The sequence below is a fragment of the Macrobrachium rosenbergii genome, chromosome 11 (genome assembly GCF_040412425.1).
Source record: "Macrobrachium rosenbergii isolate ZJJX-2024 chromosome 11, ASM4041242v1, whole genome shotgun sequence".
Lineage (NCBI taxonomy): Eukaryota > Metazoa > Arthropoda > Malacostraca > Decapoda > Palaemonidae > Macrobrachium > Macrobrachium rosenbergii.
In genome coordinates, this window is record NC_089751.1 from 6,929,635 (window position 1) to 6,944,634 (window position 15,000).

The window sequence follows — 15,000 nt, forward strand, 5'->3', positions numbered from 1 at the left end:
ATTTTTAAGAGATTTTGGAGGGTCATAAGTCTTTTGTGTTATTAATGATATGCACTATTCTTATATATTTACATGACAAGTTTATTATACTATAGTTGAAATTTAAAGTCTTTTGTGTTATTAATGATATGCACTATTTTTATATATTTACATGACAAGTTTATTATACTATAGTTGAAATTTAAAACTTGATAATAGAAATTAGGCTAGTGTTGAATATAAGGTTGTGAGGAAATTTACATTACATTAGTATTTGATACATTTGCATATAGCAAGAGTTGAAAATTAATTGAAAATTGAGCTCTATAATTTCAAATACTGGTTTACTAATTACTAATAATGTTATTTCTCTTCAATCACATGGATATATACGTTCGAGAATAGTATAGTGTATTTTACTAATTACAGAATTGGCACATTAGTTTTGTTTAATTTTCTTTGGCCCCCTCCACCAAACAAATATCTTGGCCCCACCTAGCCCCCTCCACCAAACAAATATCTTGGCCCCACCTAGCCCCCTTGATGGAATGCCAGCTACGCCACTTATGGGAACACACATTTAAATACTGTACGTGTTCCCAAACGAAGTATGTAGTGATGTTTTAAGCGATGTTTGCTGTACCATCTGAACATTGGTCTTGGCTATGTACGTAACGTAAGGTTCATTTAATGAAAGGGAGCAGTCATTGGAAAGCTGTATATAGTAATTTGAGCTTGTAGATTTGTTCTATATTGTATGCAGAAAATAGTCTTACTATTGAGGTTTTGTTATTGTGTGCATTGGCTTTTTGCAATCTTTTGTTAAAACGGCTATGGAATATAGTGCATGAGTTCTGAAGCGTGCAGTTGTGAATGTAATTCCAATATTAGTAAAAAAAAAAAAAAAAAAAACTATGACAAGGGAAGAGAAGGGAGCAGATATAGGTTGACAGAAGAGTTACTATTACACATTGTATTTTACTTCCACAATACGTTGTTTGAGAATATTTATTAGGAAGGAGAATGAGAATTTTGCAAAGTGCAGCATCTTACTCTTGACAAGATCTGGTTGTATTTATGATTAGATTATAGTTCTTTTACAAGATCTGGTTGTACTTATTATAGTATAATATAATTCTGTGCACAGCAGGCAACACAGAGGGGAAAATAGAAGTGCCTTTTCACCCAAGTGTTGTGAAGTTTTGTATCCGAATGACTGTAGTATAGCCGGTAGGTTCTGTTCGGTATTAGTTTTGAATTATTTTGGGGGGGCCATTTTAAGAGACTAATAGCATTTTTAAATATATAATCACTCAAGGTTTCAGCGACAGCGATTGCTTATACATGTCGATGGTGGTTCTTGTGACAAGCTTGTAGATTTTTATCCTTCGATCACGTGTTAATGATGTCTTGATTTTTTGTACCTAGTCAGATACACTTAGCAAATGAATATATACAGATGTGGTATGTACATCCTCATATCTCTCGTGTTTTACCTTCTCTATTTACTCGTATTTTCTCTGCTTACGTAATATTATCTTTGTTTATCGACACCTTTTAAAGACTGTGAATTTCTGGGCAACATAAGTCAATTTTTTTTTCATTTGGCATTCCTAAATATCATTTCATATAAATGTATGCTATACAGTAATGAGTTTCTCTTTTTTTTCCTCTAGGTTATGATGGTGTCACAGATTCGTCCACTTTGCGCATGCCAGATGGCACACATCAAGGGGTAAGTGACGTGTTTAATGCTAATTTTATTTTTGGCTTTTGGTGTTCTCACCGTTCTCATTCGTTATATCTGGGAAGCTTTTTCATCACAGATTTACTTGGAAAACAAAATTATTTATTATTATTATTATTATTATTATTATTATTATTATTATTAATGCTAAGAAACTCACACTCTCGAAAAACAATTAGTATAACAACGTTAACACTTATGAGGAACACCGTTCAAGTGTTCGAAAGTCTATGCTTGTTTATTTTACATACTAATATAGTTTACTATATAATTGTGGATTTTTATTATGCACATTATTATTATTATTATTATTATTATTATTGTTATTATTATTATTAATAAATAACCATTTTGTTAATTTGACTCATATGATTCGTAGCTAATATCTTGGAATACTGCCGAGAAACGAAACTGTTTCATTTACACTTTATAGTCTTTTCCGTCTTGATACTTTTCGATTATAGTTATTGCCATAGTGATTGACTGCCATTTCATCTTTCTTAGTGTCCTTGATTGTACCTTGAAAAAGAACTAATACACAGTAAAGAAACATAAAACTTTGGAAGTTAAACTTAAGATTTGTCTAACATAAAACTTTCTCGGCCTTCCGATGTCTGTCATCTTTGGAAATGCTATGTAACCTCCATCTGGAAGAACCATCACTTATTCATATAAATATCTTCTAGATGGTCAGAGATGAGACAGTGCTGAATTTTTCCATAATAAAGAGGACTACTATCTTATATTTTTTTAAAATTGCATTCATTGCATCGTGTGTGTATTTTTCTGCGTTAATTTTAAACATTGAATTACAATCGCTTTTACCTGTGGCACATGAAACCTTAGCAAATCTACGTATAGTCATGAATTTCATGTTAAATATTTTGTTTTAAACAATGCATCGTTTCATCACGTCTTTTGTTTTATATTTTCGTCGTTTTATGATAGCTCATGGTCTGCCAATAGGCTGCCTACTTAAGCACATCAGCAGGTACTAGCAGTAGCTCTCGGAATTCTTTTATAGAGCGACTTGCCACAAATTTATGGTTGCTAACAACATACATTTGTTCACTGCAAGTTCTATGGCCCTGCTACAACTGCTGAACTACTCTTAGTTTGCAAGAAGTAATTCTAAATATATATATACAGTAAACCCCCGTATTCACGTTCTCATGATTCGCAGACTCATGCATTCGTGGGTTTCTCTGTGGAACATATCTACCCATTATTTGCGGAAAATTCGCCCATTTGCGGTATTTTTCACTGAGAAATATTTACTAATTACTGTATTTTCATATAATTTTCATGAATAAATGCACTTTTTGTGATAAAACTATTAAAATACTCAGGTATAAGCATTTTTACAGGGTTCTTCTTGTGTTTAAACTATCAAAATGGGTAGTTCCAAGTGTTTTTAGAGGGGTTTTAAGTATTCGCGGATTTTAGCTATTCGCGGGGGTGTTATGATGCGCACCCCTCAAATACAGGGGTTTCACTGTATATAAATATATATATATATATATATATATATATATATATATATATATATATATATATATATATATATATATATATATATATATATATATATATATATATATATATATATATATATATATATATATATATTGCACTTGTTTCAAAGCATGTTATAACATTACTAACATTATTGCATATGCCTAAATTCTATATCCATTCCATGCGTATGCATAATTTTATTCTCAAAACTCCTATAGCTATATAATTCACCTGATAAGGTTATGTCAGCGTGTCTTCTAATCCAAATAAGCCTTGGTAGTATGCAGGATCCTATTTTCCTCAAGGTTACCTTGAAAATTAACTTTTGCCAAAGTTAATGATGTCTCCTTAATTCTCTTAAGTATATATATAAACTTGTAATTTTAAGTGGCTACCCTGTAAATCCATAACTCTTATCATTATAATCTATTAAACAAATTCTGTCATTTGTATCTGATTAGATGCATCAAGTATTTTGCAGTAAAACCCTTGTAACTGTTTTTGTATAAGTATGGTACTCTTATTGTAGTTATAATATTTCATAAACACTTTATTATTTATCCAGTAATACAGGTGAATCTTGGTAGATATTAGGAAGGTCAAGTTCTTATTAGCTGATACATCTTTTATTTTTCTAGCATTACCTTTTTTCATATATGAATGCTAGTATTTATAATTCCTAAGTTTTGTTTTCACTTCTGTTTTATTCCTTTTTTAAGATGCATGTTTAAAATATGTCTAGCTTGGAGGTCATATACCATTTGAAAGAGATCTTGGAACTTACTGTAGACAGGTTATGTAATTCTCAAGTTTTTAAACCACATTCATTGCTTAGCAGTACTTTGAATACTCTCTCTTATCCATTAGCTGCAGTCCCAGATTAGTGATTCACCTTCACATAAAATAATTTATTTATATATATATATATATATATATATATATATATATATATATATATATATATATATATATATATATATATATATATATATATATATTATATATGTACTGTGTGTATATACATATATATTTTTTTATATGGTCATGGAAGCTGGCAACTAAATCAGGTTATGAAATTGAATAGAATGATTAAAATGTGGGTGATGGTGATTCAGTTGTACATGTTGTCAGTTAACTTCCTGTTGGAAAGTATTTAATTTCAGATGAGAAATCTGCATAGCAAAGGGTCCAACAAAGCTGGCTAAGGCTGTTTTATTTTAGAGGCAAATGTTCCCTCAGATCTTGCGTACAAAGTGTGCCAAAATACGTTTTCAAGGTTTTAGGTTCCATTTTGGTATATATTTTCTGTGATATCTCAAAAAGATTTTTTATAATGTTTGGCCACCAAGGTATTTCTTGTAAAACTATGGAGGCTCAGTTTTCCTTGCATATGTTTTTGACAACATGTCTCTGAAGGTGACACAGTATTTTTAAATCATATGGCAGTATCAAGCTACTCCTAACCTTATATAAATATTTCATAGCATTTCTCTTGCCTCTTCCTGATGGAATCAGTGTTTTTAAATAAATTTTGTAATTTCAAGACTCAAAACTTCAATTCATTAGTTGTATCCATCTACTCTTCCCGAGTGACCATCCGCTGGCAGTAGGAATGGTATTTTTTGTATATATATAATACTGGAAAGAAAAGTTTTGTTGCCTTGTCTTTTATTAAATATAAATTTTTCCATGCTAACTATAAACAGTTTTAGGATGAGCATTACTAATTTTTTCATAATTTCATACAGTATTTGGTCCTTATTACAAGGATTTAATCATTCAAGGCCCTTTTATGTATGTATTGGCACTGTGCTATTAATGTGGTAAATTATTCATGCAGATGGGTGATGCTGGCAACTTTGATATTTTCAGGTGCAGTTTATATTTAACAACAAAAGTTCCTGCCCTCGAATCCAAAGAGTGTTAAATAGGATGTGCTAACGATTAACAATTCAGACATACTTTATAGTGGAACTAACTTGAGTAGCTTTTATTTTCTAAACAATAATTGTGAGGATACTAGATCAGCTGAAGTCCAATCCTGGGTATGTCAAGATATCTGCTAGTTTGGGAGACTGATCTATCAGTGCTGTAAATTGTACTTTTGCTTTATTGTACATCACCTTTGTCATTTACTTGAGAGGAAATAAATTAGTAGTGGCTCTAAAAGCCTACCACTGAAGTCACTTGACTCTGTTGATAATTCCCATGGCACTCTGTGTCATGAACCTAGAAGCAGCAAATATGTCATTTCACAAAGATGTTGACACTGCAAAGAGTTAACTTTGTCATCTATGATGAATCGTACCCATATTCAGTTTAGAAATAAAAAGTTAGGTACTTTTGGATCTATCCAACAAGGTTTTCAGTTATAATCTCCATAACCTTCTTGTAATAATGGTTGTCATATTATCAGACATTACAACCCTTTGCCACATGATTTATATATTTTTTGCCTTGAGGTGGATCAATGACAATAACCCAGTATATGTGGGGAACAAGAAATTATAATTTCTTTAGGTTTAGAGTTACATACTATTTTTCTGGCTGGTTCCTCTGAACCTTGGTTATGCACAGTTGGATTTGTAAATGAAAGGTACTGCCATGTAAAATTTCTTGTTCATGTGCAATAGTTGGTAGCGAGAAATTTTGGACTTAAAAATGGACACTTAACTTGTAATAAATGTAATGAGGAAGCTTTTGAAAGAAATCTGCAAGAATTGTACTTGTTGAAAGATATGTGATTGGTCTCTAGGTGAAGTGTGTAGCATAATTTATTGCAGTATTTAGGTTTTGCTTTATAGTGCTTAATTCAGGCTTTCTGAGGACAGGAAAATTCAAGCAATTTAAAGTCACAAGTAGTTAACTTGGTTTCACTGGCAGTTACTTTGACTGCTGAGATTTGTTTGCATGGCAGGAGGAAAACAACTGCTGTAGTTGATTTTGGGTGTCCCCCCAAGAGGTCCACATCTTAGAGGTAATAAACCATTGCAGATGGAAAAGGTTATTCTAACAAGTCTCTGTGCATCTGGGAGTAAGGAAGGTGTATGTATAACAACTTGGTGTGTATGTTATTAGAAACCAGGTATAGGAACTGCAAGTGAAAGTTTGAGATGAAAGCCGTAACAGTTTTATTCACCATTGGAGGTGGTCACTTGTGGAAGAATAGGGTTGTTGACCAAGGATTTAGGGTTTATATGATACTTCACTTTGTCACGTAATGGGTTTCTTTCATGTAGAGGAGAGAGCCAATGTTTTTCTGCCTTTTGTTTTTACTGTATTGTTTTTATTGGTATTAAGAAATTAAATTACAGTATTGCACATTTTCACTCAAAGAGGCAAGTTGCCATTTAATTTGTAACAAGGCGCTACACTTCTGCTACTGAGCCTTCTGAAACTGTTAAGTTAGTCTTGAATTTTGGTGTGGGGTAATACTAATTGAAATATAGGTAAAGCATTAGTTGCCAGTATAAGATATTCTTGTGAAAGGATAGTAAAATAATCTTGTTGATATATTATTCTCCACTGAGTACCTTTATGAATACTGAAAATAAAGATTTTTTTAGTAAAAAAATTAAGAATTGTAGATGAGGTCAACCGCCCACCATCCCCAAATAGTGATTGATATGCTCCTCTGTTATTTGTAACTTAAGTTCTATCCATTTTCTCTATAATTTCATCCATTTTGTTTATAAGGAATCTTATTGCACACAGCACTTGAATTGATTGGAATGCTCAGGCCATGAAGGACAGTGTCACTGATGCTCAGCTTTTCACTTATCATATTTTGTCCTTTGGATAGGATGTACCAGCGTACATGATTAAGAGTTTTGCTTTTCTGTTTCGCTGAATTATTTTCAGCAAGTCCATATCCCTTTGTACATGTTACTTTAGTTCAGGAATCACTGTTATTACTGCATATGGTGGTGGTACTGTAACCTTGTATAATTTGCAGATCTCAGTGATTTTCACAATACAGTAATATTATTGCCCCTCTTATGCTCTTTTATTATATTTTTTGTGGTTGGCACCGCTTCCCAATACACACACATCCCCATGTTCCTCCTCAACTCTTTTCTGTTGTCAACTGAGGCTCAGCTTCTAAGGTATAGTATTGAATCCAATGATCAACATGAGAAATAGTCTGCTTTTCAGTACAATTCATAGCTTTACTTGGCATGTATTTTTCCAGTGTTTCAATGACTTTGCTCTTAATTCTGGTGCAGCTGGATCATTTTGCTTACACAGAATTGATGTTTTGCATGTGTATGTAATCTCATATTTACTACAGTATGTTGCTACTATTGAGATTGACTTTCAACAACTCACTTGAGCAACTGACCATGTTAACATTTTTTGGCTCCTCTGTATAGTGAGATGAATTATGCTACTTAATTGGTACATCATAATTATATATAGTTAGTGTAAAACCAAATTGGTTATGTAGAGCAGAAGTGGTAGTTTTAATCTTGATGTGCCCTTAATTTTCTGAAGGAATACGTGTATGCATGTAATGATCTCGTCCAAGTGTAAAAACTATTTTCATTAGCTGTACAGTACAGTATATTTGATGTATTTTCATGTAGTGTATTTTTAACTTTAATCATGTTTTTACATTAGTACATTAGTTTTGAAACTAAAGAATTTAAAAAGGCAAGTAGCCTTTGCTGAATTGTATAGGCTGACTAAGACGTACCAGTTAGTAAAAATGTAGATTTGCAGATGTTTGCGGACAGTTTTTTGTTTTTGGTTTTAGCTCAGTGGTTCCATAGCTCATTGTAAACAACAGATTTAGGAGGTAACATAGCCTGTTTACATTTTTGGGAATGACTTGAGGTGGAATGTTAATGCTTTCTAGATATTTTGTGATGTATGTGGATATGATTGTAAGGTTACGTGGTAACATTAGCATAGTGTACAGTTATATGAAAGTTCATCATTTCTGTGTATTTAAACTTATGAAGAAACCTATAAGTTTTAATTAAATTTTAATTTCCAGTAACTCTTAGTCAGATGAGAGTATTAGATGTTTTAGATTTCAGATACTGTGTCAATAAATGTACTATATTCAGCTGCTTATTTAGAGTAAGCTGTATCAGCAGTAAAAGCTTAGTGGAAAGGGTTTATAAGAAAACAGTGAAATTGTTTTAATGATTTAAGATCTTCGTTAGACATCTAGTGTTCAGTCCTACCATTGTTGTAAATACTGTAATTTCATGGAAGAATTCAGAGAAATTAGTGTTACTTTACAGTATATTGAAAAACATTTGAGTAATGGGCTTTCCTGTACCATGTAACATGAAGTTGAAGATGAAATCATCACCAGCACATACCAAAAAAAAATCTGTAAAATAAGTTGAGGTTTTACTTTGTATAGCCAATAGCCAAGCGATCTTAGATGTTGCTCTGGTTTTATTAAGGAAGGTATCTGACAAGTATTTGTAAGGTTGTTGCATATTTACTTTAATTCCCCTTGTATTTCATGCGTTTGATGAGTTTTAATGGTGTTGGTTTCTCAGAGGCATGTTATAATGTATGTATATTATATTATTCTTGCTAGGCTATGATGGTAAAATGCATGTCCAGTACAACTGTTATTTGTAACGTCAAATGAAAGTCATCTTTACTGTAGCAGAAAAAATAGGAATAAAATGTCTAGTTCTCTTCTATGATGTGTAATCACCTTGAGGGTAATAAGCATGCATCATACAATTCTTGGATTGAGACTGTGGCTTTGTGTTTGATGTTCAGGTGATATGTCCTATGCTGAATATAAAATTTAAGGTGTGTAATGACGTTAATCATGATAATTTAGTGTTGAGTTTGGATTCGTTGTAAAGAGAAATTAGAAGTAAAGAGATTTATTGGATTCATGATAGATATCTATTGTTGCTAAGTAAAACTAGTAAAACAGTAGTAAATTGTTAAATGTTAAAATGAAAAATAACCGGTGATAAATACAGTACATAGTAGGAAATTTATGAATAGCTTGCTTTTTTTTTTTGTTTCATACTTTGAAGGAAAAGTTTCATTAGTTTTTATAATTGCATGCATTCTTTCTTGAATGAATACTATACTGTGTAATGTGTGTACCCACTGTTGAGTGGATATATTTGTTTGGTACAGCACTGTATATGAAAAGATATGTACACAGGGTTCTAAATCTGATTTTCCATCTCCCTCATAATATTGTCTCTTCCTCAGGGCTCTTCTTCCCTTTCCCGAAAGGAGTCGTACAAGGACCAAAGGAAAAAGTACAGGAAAGAGAAAAAGCGTGTGGCACGAGAACTCCTCAGTACCCTCAAGGATCCAGCTGTTGTAGTACTGGCTGATTGGCTTAAAGTGCGAGGAACGTTAAAAGGGTGGACTAAACTATGGTGTGTCTTGAAACCAGGAATGTTGCTTCTTTACAAGAGTGCCAAAGTCAAGGTATTCTGAGTTTTATTTTACCTGATTTTCACCAGGAGAAAAATATATTTACTGTCGTTAGTTCAATCTATTTTACTGTAAAATTGGGATAATTTCATCAGATTCGTAAAATCTTGTTTTTTAAAGGTTTTTGTTTGATTGTGAGCCATTGTCTGTTTATTATAGTAATACTATAGTAATAGCTTTAGCATATGTCTAAATTCTGATAGTTTTTTGTAGATGGAATAAGCTAGAATTTTAGTGTGTCTTGCACCCATCTTATATTAATTTCTAAATGTCACAAAATTTATCCACCAAGGTTTTTCACTTGTGATAGTGAGATACACTGATTAAATTAGAGGTCCCTCACTATGGACACTGTTAAAAACCGCCAATATATTCAGTGACATTGGTATTAAGTCTAGGAGAATCATCTCTCTGAACTTTAATTAGTTACCTGAAATATTGGTAGTATGTGTCCATATCTTCTGGAGACTGTTAGAAGATTGTCAGAACTCTATTATAGACCTCCTGTGCTGATTTATGTCTGAATCAAACGCACCCCTAAAAGTAACAATAAGGCTACCAGATTGTATGTTTTCTCAAGTAGGTAATCAAATGTGATTACTGATGAGAATGAACTCTACTCAAAATACTGTGTAGTATTTGTTAACAATCTTCTAAAATCAAGTTTCATGGCAGTTGCATAACAGTTCCTCAGGCAGTAGATAAGAACCCCTGCATATGGTAAAAAGTCATGTTTTACATATGCTGTGCTGTGAATAATAGGCATTCAGCTCATACTTGGAAGGATGATCTTGTAGAGAAGGAAAATTTTATTAAACAAATTTTCTTGATCAGTTTTGTGTTAAACAAGTTTCAAACATGTAAATGAAATGTACTGTCCAGGGCCAAGGTTTCCTTTATTGTTGTCAGAAAAATGTGAAACATTAAGTGACATTTGATAAAGGTAAAATATTTCAAAGACAAGAAGTCTTCATGGGAGGTTGTTCTCAAAGATCAGGCTATGAATTATCATTTGTGTATATCAAACCCATCAGTTGTGTAGACCTCCAACACTGTCACAATATTCATAGACATGATAATACTGGAAATCCAGAAGACGAAAGATTTCTTTGATCTTGATGAACATTCCCATCTGTGATCAATTGGTTAGCAGTAAGTTAGTAACTGCCCAACTTATTATACCACATCACTGAGGACTGTACACTGCTGTGTAAGACAGTCACCACCTTTTTCTTATAGGTTTGAAATTTACAGTTCTACCTATTCATAGAAGTCATTTTCTTGTTATCGCCTTATGTTTTTAGTGACATATATATATATATATATATATATATATATATATATATATATATATATATATATATATATATATATATATATATATATATATATATATATATATATATATATATATATATATATATATACACATACATTAGTCTAAACCTCGTATATAATTTTGAAATTTATTTTATTTCTAAACCTCCCATAGAAATGGAAGAAGCTTGTGAAACGATTTTTTCACAAAAAGGAAAAGATAAAATCATTGTACATGGATATTTGATGGTGAAGGATAAAAACAGAAATGATCTTATTACTGGTGCTGTGAATTTACAAATCTGATAACTGCAAAGGCAGAGCAGTTACTAAACTTGTAAATGGAATGCATTCACTAACAAAATTTGTTGAACACAATCACTATGCTTGTGCAAGTGCTGCAAGTATTGCAAAATCCTACACGAGGTGAAAATACAAGCAAAACCTACAAGGGATCGACCGTGTCAAATGGTTCAATCAAGTACTGTCTCTGCTCCTCAAAATATCGTACCATGTCTGCTTTCCAAAATTGCATTAAGAAAGACCATGTATAAAGAGGATGAGGCACTGTGTGCGTCCATCAGAACCGAGGTCATTAGGAGAAACAATCAGCATCCCTCCAGAACTAAAACTTACATTAAATAGTGATTTATTTTTGGCAAAAGATTCTACAGCAGAGGATGACCGACTTTTGGTATTCACTGCAGCCACAATTTTGAAGAGATTATCAGAAGCTCAATATTGGATCATGGATGGTACTTTTAAGACAGTTCCTAACTTCCTACATTATTTTACCAGCTGTACACAATTCATGCACCTGTGGGATATGGAAATCTTAGGGTCTTTCCAGTTGTGTATGTACACTTTAATGACTTGACATCGCTAATGAAAATGAAATGGATCTCATTCCACAGTCTATAATATCAGATTTGGAACTGGCTGCAATACAAACTTCTAAAAGCGAATTTCCTAACGCCAACAGCAAACTTTGTTTCTTCCATTTAGGTCAGTGCTTATGGGCAAAGAATTCAGTCAACTGGATTATCAGTTCGCTACAGCAATGATGAAAACTTCAGTATATAATGTGACATTTATTTGCCGTGGCATTTCTTCCATTGAATGAAATTGTGGAAGCTTTCAAAGTTTTAAAATCTTATTTGCCAGAAGAGGCAGATGATGATGTTAACGTATATGGTTTGAAAATTATAACGTGCTCTTAAACTCTTGTAATTATACATTTACATCTGATCCTTCATTTAAGTGCGAACAAATATTTTAATTATATACTTAATACCATCATTATTTTGCTTACGCAACAAAATCATTTAAGAAAACAAAATGTATGTTTTCTGTCGGGATTTTGAGCTTGTCGGTATATTGGCCTGTCGGGATTCTGGCTTTCAGGATTATGGCATTCTGGATTCTGTCCAGCTTCCAGTAAAAATAAATATATATGAAGTATTCAGTAAAATATCAAACTAGAAATTACAAAACAGATGTATGAATATCTAATTAACAACTTCAGCTATGCTGGAATGTGAACTATAATCTAGACAACTACTTAAACCTTTGAGGTGGAGAATGACTTGCATATGACTATAGTCAGCTGTTGAATTTTAAAGAACCTCCTGGGTTATGCCTCTGCTGTCATTTTGGATCTAAGGCATGTATTTATTGGATTTTGGTTTATGAAACTTTTTTCAGTTTTCAAATGCTTACCAGAGGAAACTAAACTATCAAGAGTACCACTGAAAAAGTTTTCTTTCCATGTAAGTTGGATTAATGGAATAACTTTAGATTTTTTTAGTTACTGTTACAAAATAAATAATTTAGTTAATACATGATTTCTGTACGATGGGATGTTTTTTTCACTATGATGTATAAAGTAACCCTTCATTTTTGGGGGAAAATATTTTTTTCATGTGATATTTTATAAATACGGTATTTTGTAAAACTGTTTCAAGAAACTCCTCTTCACAGTATAAAAGTACTTTACCTGAACCTTATTTGAGCATGATACACAGTTTTCTATTATGTTCACTGAGTAGATGGTAGGGGATTCATAACCTGCAATATAAATTATATATCAAGTACACATAAGTAATGAAAGCAGTGATGTATGACTTTAGCCATTTTGTTGAAATTATGGATTGATTTACTAAAACTGGTATCAAGGAGTTGGACCATCATGATTATAGTACAGTATATAGCATAGTTGGTGGTTTTATAGAGGCAGTTATATGATATTTTTCATAAATTTTTCAGAATAGTCACTGGGTTGGTACAGTACTACTGAATACTTGTGAGTTGATAGAGAGACCTTCAAAAAAAGATGGTTTTTGCTTTAAACTCTTTCACCCACTTGAGCAATCCATTTGGGCTACTAAGGGACCTGAAGGAGAAACTATTGGTAAGTCATTGGACCCTTTTAGTGGTATATTTTACCATTTTTTTTGTTGGTCAAATCGTTTTGGTGTTTTTATAGCGCTGTGCATTATTCATTTCCTTAATACAAGTACCTTTGTTCATTAGCAGTCTTAAGAATTGGGCGCAGCTATTAATATTTAAGTAATAGTGTAACCCTAAATTAATTCAATATTTAGGAGGCTGTTATAAAGCTTCCATACACCTATAATTTGTCAAGTTACTCTCTGTTACCTTTATTTTATAAAAAGGGATAACCATTCATCTCACCAATTCCATCTGTACCTTTCCCTCATCCAGACATACCTTACAAACCCTGGTCAGCCACTCAGTCACATCTTCATTAAGCCCTCCTTATGTCCTCAACCATTCCTCCACAAGCATTTTCAGACAAAAACTCCTCCACTCTACACTCATTCACTCTACCTCTTTCTGTTTTCCAGATCCAAAAGATTTTAAACACTAATCCCATTGACATAGGATTGTATCCCTTTCAGATAGCATCTCTCCACGTTACCCCATTTCCTCTTTCCCAGTATAATAATGAATATTCTTTAGGTAACCATGTATTTCCAACAAGCAAGCCTCTTTCCAAACACATTACCACAGGACACTCATATGAACATGCCATTTCTTCCTTGTCTCCTACCCCTGAACTGCAAGGGGTCATTGGGTTTAAAGAGAATTTTGACCCATTAGCATGTGCTACATAGTAATATTTAAACCAGGAACAAAGGGCATCTTGTACAAAAATGTTACAAACAAAACCCATTCTTAGGCCCTTAGGTCTTTTTATGCCATTCAGAAAACTGAAAGTTTACTCCTGTACTGATTACTTAACATTAATGAAAATATGGTCAGGTTCCTCTTTGGACCTTAAAAGAAATAAATTTTGGTGAAAATTATTGGTTTGTAAATGTCTAAATTATTTTTCCCCTGTCATGCCTAAAAGATCTTATCCTTTCAGTTATTAAGGAAAAAGTTCTATTTCATCCGTCAGACAGGTCTAGGCCTCTGGCATGAGAACTTTCAATAAAACTGTTTGAATAATGATGGCGTAACAGTAATTTGAAGTTTTATGGTCTAGACTGTGTTACTTTAACTGAGCTGCTGCTCTGTTGTTTTCTGTCATTGCTGAGGATATCATGCCATTAATCAGTTTTGACAGTTGTTGGAGTTTATTGTAAAAAAAAAAAAAATCAGACTGACCAATTACGTTTCATATGCATAATTTATGTTGGAAGGGTTCTAGGAAATCCCTTATAACCACAAGGTATTTTAATGAAGTATTTCATTTTGTATTGTCGAAGTCATGCCTAGTTTCAGGTACGGCCCTCTGAGTCACCTAACTCAACTACCCCTCCATGTTTTTCAAACCCAGCCACAAGGCTCTCCCAAAAAATGTTCTCCTTGGCTTAAATATATTCTTTTCTATTCTGGATTCTGGGACCATATAGTTAATATTACAATTTTATTTCTCTCCCTCATTCATTTTTATCCTATAATCCTCAAACTGCAGGTACCATATTTGTAGTCTTTCACTTGTCCCCAGAGTTTTCATTACCCCTTGCCAACTGTAC

General features: G+C 32.7%; 1 protein-coding gene across 27 annotated transcripts in view; it reads left to right on the forward strand.

Annotated features, from left to right (window-relative positions):
- The window catches only part of Orp8 (Oxysterol-binding protein-related protein 8), a 420,271-nt gene that overhangs the window by 369,313 nt on the left and 35,958 nt on the right, over positions 1-15,000 (forward strand). For 18 of the 27 annotated variants that reach the window (XM_067111143.1, XM_067111122.1, XM_067111142.1 and 15 more), the window contains 3 exons: positions 1,656-1,714; positions 9,449-9,673; positions 13,262-13,406. In XM_067111143.1, coding sequence (XP_066967244.1) covers positions 1,656-1,714; positions 9,449-9,673; positions 13,262-13,406 — 429 coding nt within the window. The remainder of the gene's footprint in view (positions 1-1,655; positions 1,715-9,448; positions 9,674-13,261; positions 13,407-15,000) is intronic. The other 9 variants (XM_067111123.1, XM_067111127.1, XM_067111144.1 and 6 more) reach the window with 1 other exon arrangement.